Source organism: Oncorhynchus mykiss, chromosome 15, assembly GCF_057628025.1.
Source record: "Oncorhynchus mykiss isolate SJ-2025 chromosome 15, ASM5762802v1, whole genome shotgun sequence".
In the NCBI taxonomy this organism is placed as follows: Eukaryota; Metazoa; Chordata; class Actinopteri; order Salmoniformes; family Salmonidae; genus Oncorhynchus; species Oncorhynchus mykiss.
Genome location: NC_143036.1, coordinates 54667501 through 54686324, shown reverse-complemented (window position 1 = coordinate 54686324; position 18824 = coordinate 54667501). Strand labels below are relative to the sequence as shown.

The 18824-nt window shown below is 43.5% G+C and overlaps 1 protein-coding gene across 5 annotated transcripts in view; it reads right to left on the bottom strand.

Moving 5' to 3' along the window:
• The window catches only part of LOC110490740 (receptor-type tyrosine-protein phosphatase zeta), a 53372-nt gene that overhangs the window by 8926 nt on the left and 25622 nt on the right, over window positions 1–18824 (bottom strand). Inside the window, exons 9-25 of one of the 5 annotated variants that reach the window (XM_036944562.2) lie at window positions 18701–18824; window positions 17271–17455; window positions 16626–16752; window positions 15410–16354; window positions 13628–13775; window positions 4060–4151; window positions 3891–3976; window positions 3076–3096; window positions 2575–2671; window positions 2376–2446; window positions 2082–2216; window positions 1753–1884; window positions 1489–1652; window positions 1143–1278; window positions 726–872; window positions 433–526; window positions 81–157 (exon numbers count right to left, since the gene is read on the bottom strand). The exon at window positions 18701–18824 is cut by the window's right edge and continues 27 nt beyond it. In XM_036944562.2, coding sequence (XP_036800457.2) covers window positions 81–157; window positions 433–526; window positions 726–872; window positions 1143–1278; window positions 1489–1652; window positions 1753–1884; window positions 2082–2216; window positions 2376–2446; window positions 2575–2671; window positions 3076–3096; window positions 3891–3976; window positions 4060–4151; window positions 13628–13775; window positions 15410–16354; window positions 16626–16752; window positions 17271–17455; window positions 18701–18824 — 2781 coding nt within the window. The other 4 variants (XM_090200377.1, XM_090200378.1, XM_090200379.1 and 1 more) reach the window with 4 other exon arrangements.

Here is an 18824-nt window from a genome sequence, read left to right as displayed (position 1 = left end):
GTAGTGTTTATGAAGACCATGTGAATGCTCTTTAAAGCATTTATAAGGGGTCCTTATCAAATGGACAACCTTGCTCTTACCATGATATAGGAAGCGTTGATGTAGTCTGAAGATTCTCCTTCCACTGGACATGACAGACACACTCTGGATCTCTCCACTGCAGCACACACAGAAACACACAACCCAATCTATTATTTTCAAGTGGTCCTTGAGTATTGCTTGAATTTATTATATTAAAAATGTTCTGGTGTTTCTCAGATAAAGTATTCCATTTGTTTATTACTCTGAATCGAAATGTTGTTTTGCCTATTCCTCTTCTCAGCTGAGGTAAGACATAGATGAAGGAGAACCTTTTCCTGGTATTGACTGAATGGCTGTCTCTTACCAACTACATGTATATCGTGTTGTGTGTGATTGGCTACTTCAACTCACCCGGCATGAGAGAGGAGGTCCTGTTTTTGTCAGCGTTTCCTTCTCTCAGGGCAGCGGCGTAGTCAGCCTGTCTGGCTCTGCGCTGACTCACCAGCTATACCACGACAGTAGTAAACATTACCAACACAGTACCATCACTCCTGCTCAATGGCTTTCCCCAATCAAGTCACGCCAGATCAGTGATTACTTCAAGGATGTATCCTCAATGTGTTTGAGCAGGTCCCAAGTCAGGGCCCAGAAAGTAGCACACTAGGTTGTAGGGTTCCACTCTGTGTGTGTGTGTGTGTTCTGACCTTAAACTGTCTCTCCATGCGGGTCCTCCCGGAGGGCCCAGTGGTCAGCAGGTCAGTGACGTAGGAGTGGACCAGGTCAGAGGTCACCAGAGTGTCCCTGCTGATGATGGCCTCCACCAGGGCATCGTGGATAAACACATACTGCTCCTGAGGACCAGAGAGACATAACACAGAGAGAGACGTCTCACTCACATCACCTCCACCAGGGCATCGTGGATAAACACATACTGCTCCTGAGGACCAGAGAGACATAACACAGAGAGAGACCTCTCACTCACATCACCTACAGCTGGGCTGGATAATGACTTGATTAGTTGAATCGGCTGTGTAGTGCTCGTGCAAAAACCTAAATGTGCACCCCTTGGGTTCCCCGGGACCGAGTTTGGGAAACGCTGCTCCTGTAAGTGTGTGCATTACCTCCGTCTGTACCAGGTAGTTCCTCTGTGTTCTGACGTGTTTGAGGAAGCCCAGTATGTTGACCGTTCCCTGGTCCTGGATCTGTTGCAGCATACTGTCCAGCACGATGTAGGTCCCTGTCCTCCCCACACCAGCACTACACACACAGAACATACTTGTGAGAGAGTTCCACACAACACAATGCTTCCCTTTACAGAAATGAATACTTGGATATTCACCTTCTGCACAAAGCCATTGGATCTGCATACTGTTATTCAACCCTTTCTCAAGCAATATTTTGCCAAGTCTTTCCCCCTGGTTGCTATTACCCCCCCCCCCCCCCCCTTCCCACACACACCCAGCCCACCTGCAGTGTACAAGGACAGGGCCCATGTCCTGAGTCCTGGCCTGGGACGAGGCCCGTACGAAGGAGATGACAGGCAGGGTGTATTCAGGCACTCCCATGTCAGGCCACTGGGTGTAGTGGTACTGGACCACCGTCCTCTCAGCACAGCGTCCCCTCTGGGAAGCCTGTAGGTACAACACACAGCAGGCAGGGTCAAACAGACTAGAAGCTCTGTGCACTGCAGTGCATCTTCTTCAAGATGTGTGTGTGTGTCCAGGAAGGTACCTTTTGTGAGGTGTCTCTGACGGTAAAGGTTCTCCGGGTATAGTAGGCCAGGGTCTTGGTGTCTTTTAGGGTCACCAGGAAATAACCGTACTCCTCCTGGTTCTCCATTGGCCAGTATTGGTCACACTTCCTCTGACATCACAGAGGGAGAGAGCCTCAGTCACACAATGGTCAAAACAGTCATATAAAAGTCAGATAAAAACTTCACAAACAGAGTTATGTTCCATTTTCCTTCCCTCTTGAACCAATGTTTTCTGTTCAAACTGTATAAAAATAAGACACATCAACACAGTGCCCCAGCCTGCAGTCTATCTGTGTGACTAACTGACCCGGCCCTTCTCCAACAGGTTGGTGATCATGACGATGACTCCAACATTCTCCTGCCACACCATCCTCCAGAAGTCCTCTGTTCCAGACTTCAGGGGTCCCTGGGCTGCGATGTAGGCCCTTGTACGCTCAAAACCCTGACAGGAACACACACAGATCAATCAATCAACCAATCATCCAGTCAATCTTCCATACTACCCCTAGTCTGTATTTCTAATACCAGTCCTCTTTACATAGCGTACGTACACGTTCACTAGTTGATATAGATATGAATGATAAGGAGAGGAGCTACTTACATCAACAAAGTTAGCATTGATGTAGTCTCCACCTTCTCCCTCTTCCAGCAGTTTGACTCTGCTGTGGTCATCTAGAACAACAAAGAGGGTTAATGCATAGTGTGTATGTGTATGTCTGTGTGTGTCAGTGTGTGTCAGTGTGTGTGTGTGTGTGTGTGTGTGTGTGTGTGTCTATTTTTAGTTAGTGTGTGTGACGTACAGGCCATGATGTTGATGTATCGGTTCTTGTTCTTGTTGTCTGGGTGGTTGGAGCTGTCAGTAGTGATGCCCATCTCCACCGTGCACGACTGCACCTCCTGTCAGAGAAACACACACAGGCACTCAGTCACACAACCCTGAACAATGAATGACCAATACACACACACACACACACACACACACACACACACAGCCATTACGAACCAACACACACAACCTGGCTGGTGCCCAACACGCAAGTCCAATTGTCAAATGGAAGGTAGCATGCAAGAACACACCAAACAATAAAGCACTAAATTACATGACAGCAGACAGTACAGCTACTCAGAGATGTGATCCATGCAACAAAGAAAACACTATCAGTCAATTCCAATGATAAGATAAAGAGAAAAGGTCTTCCTGATTCTGAGGTCAAAGGTCAAAGAATCAGGAAGTCCTGATGAATCAGGATAACATCTTTGATACTGTGTGCATATCTAATCTAACACAAAGGGAGTCTTACCTCATAACACTCTGTCACAATCTAATGGGGGGTGGGGGGGGGGGGGAGTAGGGGGTGAGAATGGGAGGTGGAAGGGTGGTGGGGAGGAGGGGGTGAGAATGCAGAAAGCACAGCGATGAGGGGTTGGGCGACACACAGTGACCAGTCAGTGCAGATACAGAGACATGAGGAACAGCTCTCTGTGTATGTATTTGTCTGGAGGTAGTGGGCATGCCTATTGACAGGGTCACCTACTGATGCACCCTGTTTTGCAAACTGTACGCCATGTTGACACCAAACATTCCATTGGAACGTTGTCTCGGAATGGGTGGTGTGAACATGGCATCCATTAAAATGTCTAAAAGCTTTTTTTCCAAACTCTGTGTCTCTATAGCTATGTACAGGGTGTATTAGAGTACGGTTACCTACAGAGGCAGTGTAATGTAGTCCCTCACACCCAAACATACAGTACACCCTCAACATGCTAACCCACAACCACAACAGTTACACTGAGACAGATAGGGACATCTAATACACATAGTAACATCTACAGACAAAAACGAAAATGTTGCTCTAACCAATTTACAAACGTTTCTGTTTCAGACAGTAGTGCCACCTTTCACAGGATGCCTCACTTACCAGTAGTGTTGAGTTAGGTTATACTCTGAACAAACATACACTTTTATTGATTAGAAAGGAATAGCTTTAGGAAGCAGTGAGGGTCAAATCTTAACCATGACTACCACACTGTGCCTGGGTGATGTTAATACTGCTGGGGAGCATTAAGAGCGGTATATATCCTACATACAGTAGTATCAGGCTGATGTCTCTCTCACCTCAAACTCCTTGGAGAAGGTGTTGGTCTGGTGGAGCTCTGCCACGTGCTTCACAAACTGCTTCACTGACAGCGCCTCGTGCTCTTCTGGAAACACAGACAGGAATGAATGAATGGACGATGTGTGTGGTGTGTGTGTGTGTGTGTGTGTGTGTGTGTGCGATGGTAACCTGTGGCGGGCAGCAGAGGTGAAGACAAAGCAGAGATGACTTTGGGTGAGGCGGTGTCTTCGGTGAAGAAGTCAACCGTCTGGAAGCAGTTTCTGTTAAACAAACGTTGCAAATAGAAATATAATGAATAAAGCTGACACGACTCCCACTTCTACAGGGCAGACAATCATACCTGCTCTACACAATATATTTCTATCTGAACACACACTGTAAAGCATTTGCTGTAAAATGTACAGTAACTTGCTGGCAGAAATTAGCCAGTAAGTTACTGTCATTTATTTTAGAGTACAGCTACTGTAATACATTTAACAGTAATTCATTTTACAGTACCAACAAATATGACTGTAATCTAATTACAGTATATTGTAATTACCCATGCAGTGACATATTACCCAGAATTCTTTGCAAGTTTTCCTTTTTACATTTAGGTAATTTAGCGGGTGCTCTTGTCCTTAGCAACTTACAGTCAGTGTATTCAACCAAGGTTGATAAACAATTCTCAGTCATAGCAAGTAAAAAGCTTCTCCATTACTTGCAATTACAACAAGATTTCTTATGATATATCTCTGGATAGTGCCAATACAATACTGAGATATTTACAGTGACTTGATGACAGAGCAATGAAACACAGTACAACACAGTACAACAGACTATTAAACTATTACAAAACTACAGTATTTTACTGTAATTACAAGGGATGAGAGCAAGCAGGTTGGCTGTAGGCATTTGCATATGAATTAATACTAGTTGTTTCATATCACTTTCACTTCTAGAGGCCTAATCAAAGGCTTCCAAACGGTCCGTGATTACAGGGCAAAACAAATCAAATTGATATGAGTACATATTCAGCCATTGAAAGACCTGCTTCTACTCCGATCTGTTCCCTATAGATACACTGAGCAAACATATAAACACAAGTGTTGGTCCAATGTTTCATGAACTGAAATAAAAGATCCCAGACATTTTTCATATGCACAAAAAAATATTTATCTCAAAATGTGTTTATATTCCTGTTAGTGAGCATTTCTCCTTTGCCAAGATAATCCATCCATCTGACAGGTGTGGCATGTCAAGAAGCTGATTAAACAGCATGGTCATTACACAGGTGCATCTTGTGCTGGGGACAATAAAAAGCCACTCTAAAATGTGCGGTTTAAAGATGAACTTCTTGTTAATCCAACCACGGTGTCAGATTTGAAAAAGACTTTACGGCGAAAGCAAACCATGTGATTATCTGAGAACAGCGCCCAGCAGACAAATTACAAACAAATAGAAAAGGAGAACAAAGAAAGGCGCGCTCCCGGTCACACTCATGTCTGGAAATTTCCACTGTCCTCTCATTGAAAGTGCTGTTTCTCTCTAATTTTTCAGAGTAAAAGCCTGAAACAATGCCACATGTAGTGGAAGCCATAGAGATCGTGAACTAGGTCATAAGTCTTTGTATGGTGGATAGGCTTTCAATGGAAAAACAGACATTTCAAAATAATAGCACTTCCTGGATGGATTTTCCTCCTGCCTCCTGATTTTCCTCCTCGCCTGTCATATCAGTTCTGTTATACTCACAGACATTATTTTAACCGTTTTGGAAACTTTAGAGTGTTTTCTATCCAAATCTACTATATGCATATCCTAGCTTCTGGGCCTGAGTAGCAGGCAGTTTACTTTGGGCATGCTTTTACTCCACAATTCTGAATGCTGCTGAATGCTGGAGGTTTTAGTGGGTGGAATATTAGGACAATTGGAGGTTTATGAAGTTGCAGCTACAGTATATTTAACAGTGCAAATTATTATGGTACAGCTATATGGACATAATCATCATGATGCTTTTTAATGGTACATTCACAAACATTGGTTGTGGTAAGTATAATTGAAACTTAGGTATCATTATGGAAAGTGGGGAAATAAGTGTAGCAAGTTATAATTGTAATGGCTTAGCAGATAATAAAAAAGATACATTTTTACATGGCTATAAGAGAGAATATAATATCTACTGTTTACAGGAAACTCATTCTATAAATATAGATGAGGTTGGGTGGAAAAAGGACTGGGAGGGAGAAATATATTTTTGTCATGGTCAAAGACACTCAAAAGGGGTGATTACATTAATTCATACAAATGTTGATCCGATTGTGCAGACAGATCTGCAAGGAAGATGGATTATTTTAAATATTCTATTGGACCAAAAACATATCTGGCTAATTAATCTGTATGGGCCAAATAATGATCCATATTTAAAAATACAGTGCCTTGCGAAAGTATTTGGCCCCCTTGAACTTTGCGACCTTTTGCCACATTTCAGGCTTCAAACATAAAGATATAAAACTGTATTTTTTTGTGAAGAATCAACAGCAAGTGGGACACAATCATGAAGTGGAACGACATTTATTGGATATTTCAAACTTTTTTAACAAATCAAAAACTGAAAAATTGGGCGTGCAAAATTATTCAGCCCCCTTAAGTTAATACTTTGTAGCGCCACCTTTTGCTGCGATTACAGCTGTAAGTCGCTTGGGGTATGTCTATCAGTTTTGCACATCGAGAGACTGAATTTTTTTCTCATTCCTCCTTGCAAAACAGCTCGAGCTCAGTGAGGTTGGATGGAGAGCATTTGTGAACAGCAGTTTTCAGTTCTTTCCACAGATTCTCGATTGGATTCAGGTCTGGACTTTGACTTGGCCATTCTAACACCTGGATATGTTTATTTTTGAACCATTCCATTGTAGATTTTGCTTTATGTTTTGGATCATTGTCTTGTTGGAAGACAAATCTCCGTCCCAGTCTCAGGTCTTTTGCAGACTCCATCAGGTTTTCTTCCAGAATGGTCCTGTATTTGGCTCCATCCATCTTCCCATCAATTTTAACCATCTTCCCTGTCCCTGCTGAAGAAAAGCAGGCCCAAACCATGCTGCTGCCACCACCATGTTTGACAGTGGGGATGGTGTGTTCAGCTGTGTTGCTTTTACGCCAAACATAACGTTTTGCATTGTTGCCAAAAAGTTCAATTTTGGTTTCATCTGACCAGAGCACCTTCTTCCACATGTTTGGTGTGTCTCCCAGGTGGCTTGTGGCAAACTTTAAACGACACTTTTTATGGATATCTTTAAGAAATGGCTTTCTTCTTGCCACTCTTCCATAAAGGCCAGATTTGTGCAATATACGACTGATTGTTGTCCTATGGACAGAGTCTCCCACCTCAGCTGTAGATCTCTGCAGTTCATCCAGAGTGATCATGGGCCTCTTGGCTGCATCTCTGATCAGTCTTCTCCTTGTATCAGCTGAAAGTTTAGAGGGACGGCCAGGTCTTGGTAGATTTGCAGTGGTCTGATACTCCTTCCATTTCAATATTATCGCTTGCACAGTGCTCCTTGGGATGTTTAAAGCTTGGGAAATATTTTTGTATCCAAATCCGGCTTTAAACTTCTTCACAACAGTATCTCGGACCTGCCCGGTGTGTTCCTTGTTCTTCATGATGCTCTCTGCGCTTTTAACGGACCTCTGAGACTATCACAGTGCAGGTGCATTTATACGGAGACTTGATTACACACAGGTGGATTGTATTTATCATCATTAGTCATTTAGGTCAACATTGGATCGTTCAGAGATCCTCACTGAACTTCTGGAGAGAGTTTGCTGCACTGAAAGTAAAGGGGCTGAATAATTTTGCACGCCCAATTTTTCAGTTTTTGATTTGTTAAAAAAGTTTGAAATATCCAATAAATGTCGTTCCACTTCATGATTGTGTCCCACTTGTTGTTGATTCTTCACAAAACAATACAGTTTTATATCTTTATGTTTGAAGCCTGAAATGTGGCAAAAGGTCGCAAAGTTCAAGGAGGCTGAATACTTTCGCAAGGCACTGTAGGTACAGCAGATCCCCTTATTGTATGGGACACTTTTAAATGTACTTTTAGAGGCCATTCAATACAATACTCATCATTAAAACAAAAGCGGTTTAGGTCAAAAGAGATTAGACTAATAAAGGAAATAGAGGAAGTAGATGGTAACAGCGCAGGTTGATGGTAATGGAAACTGTACGATATAGGCACAAATTAGGTTAGAGGAAAAACAAATAGAAATGGAGGTACTTATTCAAGAACGATTAAGTGTAATGTAATACAAAAATAAAGTGAATTGGATGGAAAATGCTGAAAAAATACACACAATTTGTGTTGAATCTTCACCACAGAAATTCTACCAAAAAGATTTTACAGAAACTCGTTACACATGATGGAGTAATCCATGATTCAACAAATTATATTTTGAAAGGGGAAGCAAAATATTTTAAGCATGTTTTCTTTCCAGTCTCCTCCATTTCCACTGAAAGATGTTAACTGTAAGGATTTATTTTAATAATAATAATGTTTAATTAACAAATTTACAGAATGACTGGTGTGAAGGCCAACTTAGAGAAGAATAACTTTTTGAGCCAATAAAATCTTTTCAGTCTGTAAAAACACCAGGGCTTGACGGTATACCAGTAGAGGTATATCAGACCTTTTTTTGATGTACTCAAAGATCCATTATTAGCATGTTTTATTACTCTTATACAAGTGGTAAACTTTCAGTGACTCAACAAGAAGGTCTGATTTCATTACTACTAAAACAGGACCCAGGTGGTAAGTATAAAGATCCAGTCCATTTAAAAACGGGAGGCCTCTAACACTTCAATGGTGTGATGTGAAAATCCCGGCGAAATGCATAGCATTTAGAATAAAAAAGGTTATACCAGATAATGTTCAGTGGGTTTTTTACCTGGACAATATATTGGAGATAATATACGACAATTACTTGAAACAATTGAACATTATGAAACATTGAAGATACCAGGTCTGGTCTTCATAGCAGATTTTGAAAAGGCGTTTGATAAAGTATGATTATAATTGATATATAAATGCCTGGAATACTTTAATTTTGGTGAATCTCTTATACAATGGGTTAAAGTTATGTACAGCAACCCCAGATGTAAAATAGTAAACAATGGTTACTTCTCAGAAAGTATTGAGCTTTTAAGAGGAGTAAAACAAGGCTGTCCGTTGTCTCCATACCTGTTTATTATGGCCATTGAAATGCTAGCTATTAAAATTAGATCCAACAAGAACATCAAGGGGTTAGAAATCCAGGGGATAAAAACAAAAGTGTCAATGTATGCTGATGACTCTTATTTTTTTTCTTAAATCTGCAATCTGGATCCCTGCTCAGTCTCATTGAAGAACTTGATGACTTTTCCAGCCTCTGGATTAAAACCTAATTATGACAATTGTACCATATTATGTATTGGATTGTTAAAAAAGACAATGTTTACACTACCTGGTAGTTTACCAATAATATGGGCGGATGGCGAAGTAGACATACTTGGTATTCACATCTCAAAAAATATAAATGATCTTACCACAATTAATTTAATAGAAAGTTAGCAAAAATAGATAAGATTCTGCAACCATGGAGAGGTAAATAGTTGTCTATTTATGGAATAATCACATTGATTAACTATTTTGGTCCTATCACAGTTTACTTACTTACTCTTGGCATTGCCTCCTCCAGATCATTCGTTTTTAAATCATATGAGCAAAAATTATTTCATTTTATTTGGAATGCTAAACCAGACTAAATTAAATGTGCTTATTTATATAATGAATGAGTTTAGGGGCTAAAATGATTAAATATTAAAGCTTTAAACCTCTCACTAAAAGCTTCACTCATACATAAGTTATACTTAAACCCAAAATGGTTCTCCAGTAGATTATTAAGAAAAGCTCATCCTTTGTTCTAAAATGGCTTTTTTGCATTCATACAGATTACAATTTCTAATTTTTGACTAATTGAAAATGAAATTATCGCCCTTAAACAAACCATACAAAACTGGTTACAATTTCAGTTTTATCCTCCAGAAAAGAGGACAAATATTACAACAAATGTTATGGTTAAACTCAAATATATTGATTAATAAAAAACATTCTTTATGGAAAAAATGATAAATTGTATTATATTTATGAATGATCTTATGAATAGAAAAGGAGTTATGTCACATGCAGTTATCGAAAGTATTTGGGAATATCTGCTCAATCCAAATGTACAACCAACTGATTGCAGCACTACCAAAAAAATGGAGGCAAGTGGAAAAGGGAGAAGGTAGGTGTCACGTCCTGACTTTAGAGCTTTTCATGTCTCTATTTTGGTTCGGTCAGGGTGTGATTTGCGTTCCTTTTTCTATGTTTTTGTATTTCTTTGTTTTGGCCGGGTATGGTTCTCAGTCAGGGACAGCTGACTATCGTTGTCTCTGATTGGGAACCATACTTAGGTAGCTTTTTCCTGCAGGGTTTTTGTGGGTAGTTATTTTCTGTTTTGTGTTTCTGCACCTGACAGGACTGTTTCGGTTTTCGTTCATTCTCTTTGTTATTTTGTTATTTAGTGTTCAGTTGAAATAAGAGTATGAACACTTACCATGCTGCGCTTTGGTCCTCACATTCTTCAACAGACGATCGTTACAGAATGAACACTTACCACGCTGCACTTTGGTCCTCACATTCTTCAACAGACGATCGTTACAGAATGAACACTTACCACGCTGCACTTTGGTCCACACCTTCTTCAACAGACGATCGTTACAGAATGAACACTTACCATGCTGCGCTTTGGTCCTCACATTCTTCAACAGACGATCGTTACAGAATGAACACTTACCACGCTGCCCTTTGGTCCACACCTTCTTCAACAGACGATCGTTACAGAATGAACACTTACCACGCTGCGCTTTGGTCCACACCTTCTTCAACAGACGATCGTTACAGAATGAACACTTACCATGCTGCGCTTTGGTCCACACCTTCTTCAACAGACGATCGTTACAGAATGAACACTTACCACGCTGCGCTTTGGTCCACACCTTCTTCAACAGACGATCGTTACAGAATGAACACTTACCACGCTGCGCTTTGGTCCACACCTTCTTCAACAGACGATCGTTACAGAATGAACACTTACCACGCTGCGCTTTGGTCCACACCTTCTTCAACAGACGATCGTTACAGAATGAACACTTACCACGCTGCCCTTTGGTCCACACCTTCTTCAACAGACGATCGTTACAGAATGAACACTTACCATGCTGCGCTTTGGTCCACACCTTCTTCAACAGACGATCGTTACAGAATGAACACTTACCACGCTGCGCTTTGGTCCACACCTTCTTCAACAGACGATCGTTACAGAATGAACACTTACCACGCTGCGCTTTGGTCCACACCTTCTTCAACAGACGATCGTTACAGAATGAACACTTACCATGCTGCACTTTGGTCCACACCTTCTTCAACAGACGATCGTTACAGAATGAACACTTACCACGCTGCGCTTTGGTCCACACCTTCTTCAACAGACGATCGTTACAGAATGAACACTTACCACGCTGCACTTTGGTCCACACCTTCTTCAACAGACGATCGTTACAGAATGAACACTTACCACGCTGCACTTTGGTCCACACCTTCTTCAACAGACGATCGTTACAGAATGAACACTTACCATGCTGCGCTTTGGTCCTCACATTCTTCAACAGACGATCGTTACAGAATGAACACTTACCACGCTGCGCTTTGGTCCACACCTTCTTCAACAGACGATCGTTACAGAATGAACACTTACCACGCTGCCCTTTGGTCCACACCTTCTTCAACAGACGATCGTTACAGAATGAACACTTACCACGCTGCGCTTTGGTCCACACCTTCTTCAACAGACGATCGTTACAGAATGCACACTTACCACGCTGCGCTTTGGTCCACACCTTCTTCAACAGACGATCGTTACAGAATGAACACTTACCACGCTGCGCTTTGGTCCACACCTTCTTCAACAGACGATCGTTACAGTAAGGAATTTGTTTGCCTGCCATATATTAAAAATAACAATTGACTGAAAGGAACTGGCATAAATAGAAAAATATACCAGTTTCATCTGAGGACAAAAATGTTGACAGCTGCGCCGTACAGGTTGCAAAGTAAATGGGAGGAGATTTTCGATGTACCAATTCCATGGCACATGGTTTATGACTCAACACTTTTCAGTTTCAATTATTATATACAATTCTTGCCACCAACAGAATGCTATATGTATATATATATTTATATATATATATATATATATATATATATATATATATATATGTATATGGGGCATTCAACAATCTCAAGTTTGTAGACTTTGTTGCGAAGAGACAGAATCAATAGATCATTTATTCTGGTATTGCCCCTATGTAGCTTGTTTCTGGTCACAGGATCAGGAGTGGTTAAAAAAAATCACAAAATGCACTTAAAATTAACCTCACAAATACTGTTGGGCGATCTGGAAAGCCATAGCCAGTCCAAAAAATTATATAATACTCGTAGGAAAGGTTTGCATCTTGAGATCACAAATATACGATTAGAAAGATTCAAACATTTTTTGAAACATCACAGTGCAATTGAAAACATATATGGCACATGGAAACCTAACAAGGGCGGTCTATGGTGATATAGGTGGGATGGGCTGAGAGTGGCTGAGGGTTGGTCTATGGTGATATAGGTGGGATGGGCTGAGAGTGGCTGAGGGTTGGTCTATGGTGATATAGGTGGGATGGGCTGAGAGTGGCTGAGGGTTGGTCTATGGTGATATAGGTGGGATGGGCTGAGAGTGGCTGAGGGTTGGTCTATGGTGATATAGGTGGGATGGGCTGAGAGTGGCTGAGGGTTGGTCTATGGTGATATAGGTGGGATGGGCTGAGAGTGGCTGAGGGTTGGGATTAAAGAGTTTGTTTGGTAATGTATTGTTGTTATATATAGAATATGTTAAATGTATATGTAGAAAAATATTTAATTAGATTTTTTTTTTTTTTTTTACAGCTAAGATATTTGTCCTCCGAAGAGGGGGGGTGGTGGAGGGGTTAGGTAGGGGCAGGAATAAGCTATGGACAACGAACACAGTTGCATTTTATCAATGACAATTTAATTGCACAGATGCTGTGACGAGATCCTGAGGCCCATTGTCGTGCCATTCATCCGCCGCCATCACCTCACGTTTCAGCATGATAATGCATGACTCCATGTCACAAGGATCTGTACACGATTCTTGGAAGTTGAAAATGTCCCAGTTATTCCATGGCCTGCATAATCATCAGACATGTCACCCATTGAGCATGTTTGGGATGCTCTGGATCGCCATGTACGACAGCGTGTTCCAGTTTCCGCCAATATCCAGTAACTACGCACAGCCATGGGAGAAGGAGTCGGACAACATTCCACAGGCCACAATCAACAGCCTGATCAACTCCATGAGCCAGAGATTCTTCTCACACAATATTTCACCAGAATGCACCATAATTAATACTGTCAACCGTCCAGAAGGTTATTCATGTTTACAGTATTTTACTGTGCATTTCATAGGTTTTGAAATTATAGAAAGGTCTTACAGTGTGCTGTAAAACAAATGCACCGTATTTTACTGTGGATTGTACAGTAATCTACTGTATTCAGTTTATACAGTAAGTTACTGATAAAATTACAAAACTGATAACAGTGCAGTGTGCTAATCGTACCTCCAGTAGATGAGGATGCCCACCAGGACCAGGAGACAGATAATGGTGAGGGTGGATACCACAGCCAGAGGGACCACTGTCCTCTTCTCCCTCTCAGCAACACTTCCCACCATTTCTACCCTTGACTCATGGCTGCTGTTACTGATCTCTGGGGGGGAGGAAGAATCGGTTACTATTTACAGACTTGTATGCACACGCACACACCCTGAATTTAAAGAAACATCCTTTATTTCAATCAGTAGGAAATCTGTTACCACATCATTGAGTACAAATACCATAATCATAATTCCTCTCATATGCAAGGAAATCTCATATTACTCTCCAAATAACACCACCTAACCCGCCAACCATGATTGGAGATTCCTGAGTGTATGTTACCTTTCCTCAGCTCTTCCACAGCCCTGCTGTCAGGGAGAACAGGGACACGTAGATCTTCACGTGGGATGCTCTGGATCGACATGTACAACAGCGTGTTCCAGTTTCCAATATCCAGTAACTACGACCAGCGCTGGGCAGCTCCACTAGGACCTCTCCACTTCTATCTCCAGACCCACTAGCCTCCCCCAGCACCACAGAACCCTGAGGATTGGCCCCTGCTCTGTCCACCTCGGACACACCACTACCAGTCTCACTCTCAACGTAGAAGATGGAAGAAAGACGCCCTAAGTCACCACTGCTCTCTTCCTGTGTCTCTCCCTCTGTTGTGTCCATGGCTGAGGCCGGTGTGAGTGAACCGTCTCAAGGGAAAGTGTTGCCCCTCTCGGCCAGCCCTGACCTAGGGTGACCCCGTCCCCATAGAGGTCAGAGCCGGACCCACTGATGTCTGTCTGCCCAACCTGAGAGGTCACAGCCTGTCTGTCCGACCTGGAGTCCTCTTCAGAGGGGCAGACAGAGGGGGTGACAGACAGGTAGAGGGTTGGTGTCTCTTCTGAATGGCTGAGAGAAGGGTGCAAGGTGGTGTAGCCCCCTTGGGAGGGTGTGAGATAATCCTCTTCAGAGTGGGAGACAGAGGGGTATGGGGCTGGGAAGTTGGGAGGTTCTGTGGGCTGCTGTACCCAAGTCCCCCTCTGAAAGCTGGTACCGACTGGAACAGAGAGGCCGGTCTGGTCAGACTGAGTGTGAAAATAAGCACTAAACTGAATACTTAACAACACACCAGACCACCAGTGAGGAGCATAAGAACCACAGAGTCTGAGTGGTTATACAAAGCAGCCACCAGAGGGCAGACTGGAGTCAGGGAGGAGCAGCCAGCTCACACACAGCAAGGCGGGTAAAGAGTCCCAGAAGAAGACATAAGATGTGAATCTTTATGATTCAAGGGGAAGGAAGACAGACTGGCAGAGGAATACCCACCACCGCTGGGTACCGGTAGGAGACATGGATCTCTGAAGTACCAGTGTGAACCAGTATGAAGCGCCGGGCAGCCAAAGGATGAGAGAGAAGTTGAAAAGGGCAGATCACTATAGACACAAAGAGCCGGACTGTTACAGCACATCACCAGCGTAACCACCACCAGCCAGTAGAGCGCCAGTCCCTTCACCACCATCATTATCACCATCGTAGGTCTAAGCGGCAATATCACCCTTATCGACAGCACAGCAGCAGAGAGGTACAGGTCACACAGCCATCATACAACCATCAAACAACCGCTATACAACCATCATTCATCCATCAAACAACCACCACACAACCAAACAATGTAAGAGTGCACTATACAGTGCCACGCTTTGGCAACAGGAGGAGAGGCAAAGGCATAAAGGTAATGTGTAATATGTTTCTTACCGGTGAATATGGGCTGGGTGGTGAGCTGTAAGACCTTGACGAGGCCTGAGGTAGTGGAGGTGCCGTAGGCCGGTGAGAGGGAGTTGCTGGGACTTGAAGTCCTGGGTCTGATCCAGGGCACAGAGGGAGTTGAGGTTACAGAAACCGGGGTCTGTTGAATAGGGGTGGCCCTTGTCACTGTGCTAACTCTGTTATCAGACCGCCTGGAGGTCAAAACCAAGCCCCTGTCCTCTCCTTTCATTGTGACTTTAGGTCTGGCAGTAACAGGACTGAGAACTCTATAATCCAGTGTTTTGTTCAGTGTTGTTTTAGATGGCGTAGTCGTGAACTCTAAGGCAGTGGTGTTGACAATGTCCTCGTAGTAAACATCAGTGACCACCATGCCCCCCGCCGGAGGGGTGTACATATCGCTCTCTGGGGGTAGCAGGCCGATACCGGAAACTTCAGGTTTCTGGGCAGCGGAACCACGGTTTTGGTTCCGGATCTGCTGAGGCGACCACGATAATGAGGCCTCCTCTGTGATTTGCCGGCGGACAGGAGGTGGGCTGGTCGTCCGGGAGACGGGAATCAGAAAGCCCGGCTGGTCGGTCACCATGGTGACCCAGGTGGCGCTCTTGCCGTTGGAGGCGGCGCTGGTGAAGGGGCGGTGCGGAGGGATACGCTGCTTCTTCTTGTCCTTCCTGGTCGGGTCCTTCTTGGGCTTGTCCATCCTGGACTGGTTCACAGGGTCCTGGTCGATCCGGTTCTGGTCATCTCTGGTCCCTGGTGGTACAGGCACAGAGCTCACTTGGGAGGCAGCAGTGGTGGAGGGCTGGTCAGGGAAAATCTGCTGGCGATCCTCTCTGGTTCTGCTCTCTTCTACTGGGTTCTGGTCTACTTGTCCCAATATATCCACTGGTTCCAATATATCCTCAGGTTCTGTATTGCCTGGATCAGACTCAATCTCTGGAGAAAAGAGAATGGGTATATATATATATATATATAAGACAACTGTTATCATGATGAGTACAACTATTTTGATAACTTTCGTACTTACTTTCAAGTCCGTTAACCTAAGCTCTTTACTCTCTCATATGAATCTCAGTGGAATAGGCTAACGATGGACACAGATTCAACTTTTTCCTGGACTAAAAATCATTTTTAGAATCTGATCTCTCATGCCAGCCTGAACACTAAAATGTTTGGTTGTGGGTGCTGAGATTATAGCTGGTCTCACCCGGGTCCTCCTGAGGCATGTCCACTATAATCTGGTCACTCCAGCGTCCCGTCAGGCCATTGGTGCAGACAGCTACCACCTGGACCACATAGCTGCTGTTGGACAGGAGACCGGGGATGATGGCCCCCTGAGAGAGGGTGAGTGATCAGTAACATGTCAGTCAACTCATCAATGCATCAGCCAATCGCACTCATCAATAAGTCAGCCAATCACTGTAGCGACAGTCAGTTGCTTGTCTCAGCTTTCTTTCACCCTATTTAACAGATGAGATTGATTTCTGATTAACATGCAATGCTATCGATTTGTGTGAGAAGGCACATCAGGTCAGGTGAATACAAACCATCGCACACACAACAAAAACAATCACAGCTGTATTGATATTGTATAGTGTACACCTCTGGCCAGATGGATTACAGGTATTTTTGGGGTTATCACTATGGCAACAGTCTCCAGGAACAACACACTATTTACATCTTACAGTCATTCAGAAAATAATCATAAGAGAACAAGCGAGAGAGAGCGAGAGAACGAGTGAAGGAGAGAGACAGAGAGAGTGAGAGAGATGATCCACAGACAGACAAGTAGTGTCCCTTCAAGCACTGACAGGTATGTAACAGTAGATGGATAAGTAGACAGGTGTATTACCACGTCCTGGTCTCCGTCGGTGCGGTACTCGTGTTTAGGCTGGTCCTGGTCCTGCAGCCGCTGGTAGGTGACAGAGTACCAGTCGATGGTGGTGTCATACACCACACGGGGGCGCTCCCACATCACCATGATGGTAGTGTCGTTCTGGGCATCCGCCTGCATGTTCTGAGGCGCCGAGCTGCACACTGGAGAAGACAGAAGAATGAGGTTAGATTACGTCCAATATGATCTCTGATGATAACATATGTATGTTTGTGTCTGGTTATCAACGTTGTCAGATTGGGAATATGTCCATTTTTAGCACGGGAGACAATGGGATATTGGGATTGAGCTTTCCTAAGGAAAACATGTCGGTCGACAACGACGTCTCTCTTAGAGCAACACTAGAAGAGGGAAAGGAAGAGGTGAAGGGAGACATTTTGGATATAGATATGGAAAGGGGATAGATATCCATGCTTTTAGCATTTAGCATTTATGAACAGGCATATTGCAATTTCAAAAAAGAGAACATGTTAAATAAATTGCTACACTGAAAGAGGGGGAATTACAAAGTCAGGTTTCCTAGCAACCCAGAGTGCTTATTTGGGTGAGAAAGAGTGAGAATGAGAGCGAGGGAGGGAGAGGGCTTTTGATGAGCTGCACTCGAAAGACCTTGGGAGTGGGCTCTAAAACATCACGAAACACTGAAAATATAGGAGAATCTCAATTGCATACTCCTCGCGGCCTGCACTCCGTTCTCAAAACCCATTGGAGGAGAAGGTCCCAGGGGCAGGACCTCTGGCTTTCTCATCCAATGGGTTTTTGAGAAGGAGACGAGGAAAAGAGGAACGAGGAGTCTGCAATTGAGATCTTCCCTATGTGACTGGTTACAAGACCGGGGGCTTTTTGCCGCTAGTTCCTACTTCACGGTATGGCCTGTTAGTGTTACAGTACAGCTCAGTGTGAGTGTGTCTGAATCATCATGCTATGGTTTTACAGAGGTCACGTTTGGGAGAAGAGAGGAGCCAGGAGTAGGGTCAGTATCTGGTAGTTAGGGTGGGTGCTAAAGGTTAGGGGTCAGGTGTTGGGGTCAGTGGGTAGATAAGGGTCAGGGGTCAGGCATTAAAGTAAAACAGGTACATACTATAAAAGAGAACATCCTCTGTCCCTGTGTGAGAAAAAGGTGAAGACCAGTTAGAGTTAGGGGTTAAACATAAAGGTTTAGAGGTCAGGGGTTATAGGTTAAGGGTACATGCTAGGAGTGAGGACCTCCTTCTTTGCCAGTGTAAGGTGAGGGTGAGGATTAGGGGTCTAGGGTTAGAGGTTAGGGTTCAGGGTATAGCCTACAGGTACGAACTGGGGGTGAAGACCTTGACTGTGCCTGTGTAGAAGGAGTGTGAGGGTCAGGGGTTAGAGGCTCGGGTTCAGGGTGAAGAGTTACGGATACATACTGGGAGTGAGGACCTCCTCTGTTCCAGTGTAGGAGGAGAAGACCTGGCCCAAGAACTGCTGCTGCTGCTCCCTGAAGTTGTTCTGCAGGTAGTCCATCAGCATCACATAGCCTGCCTGCTGCAT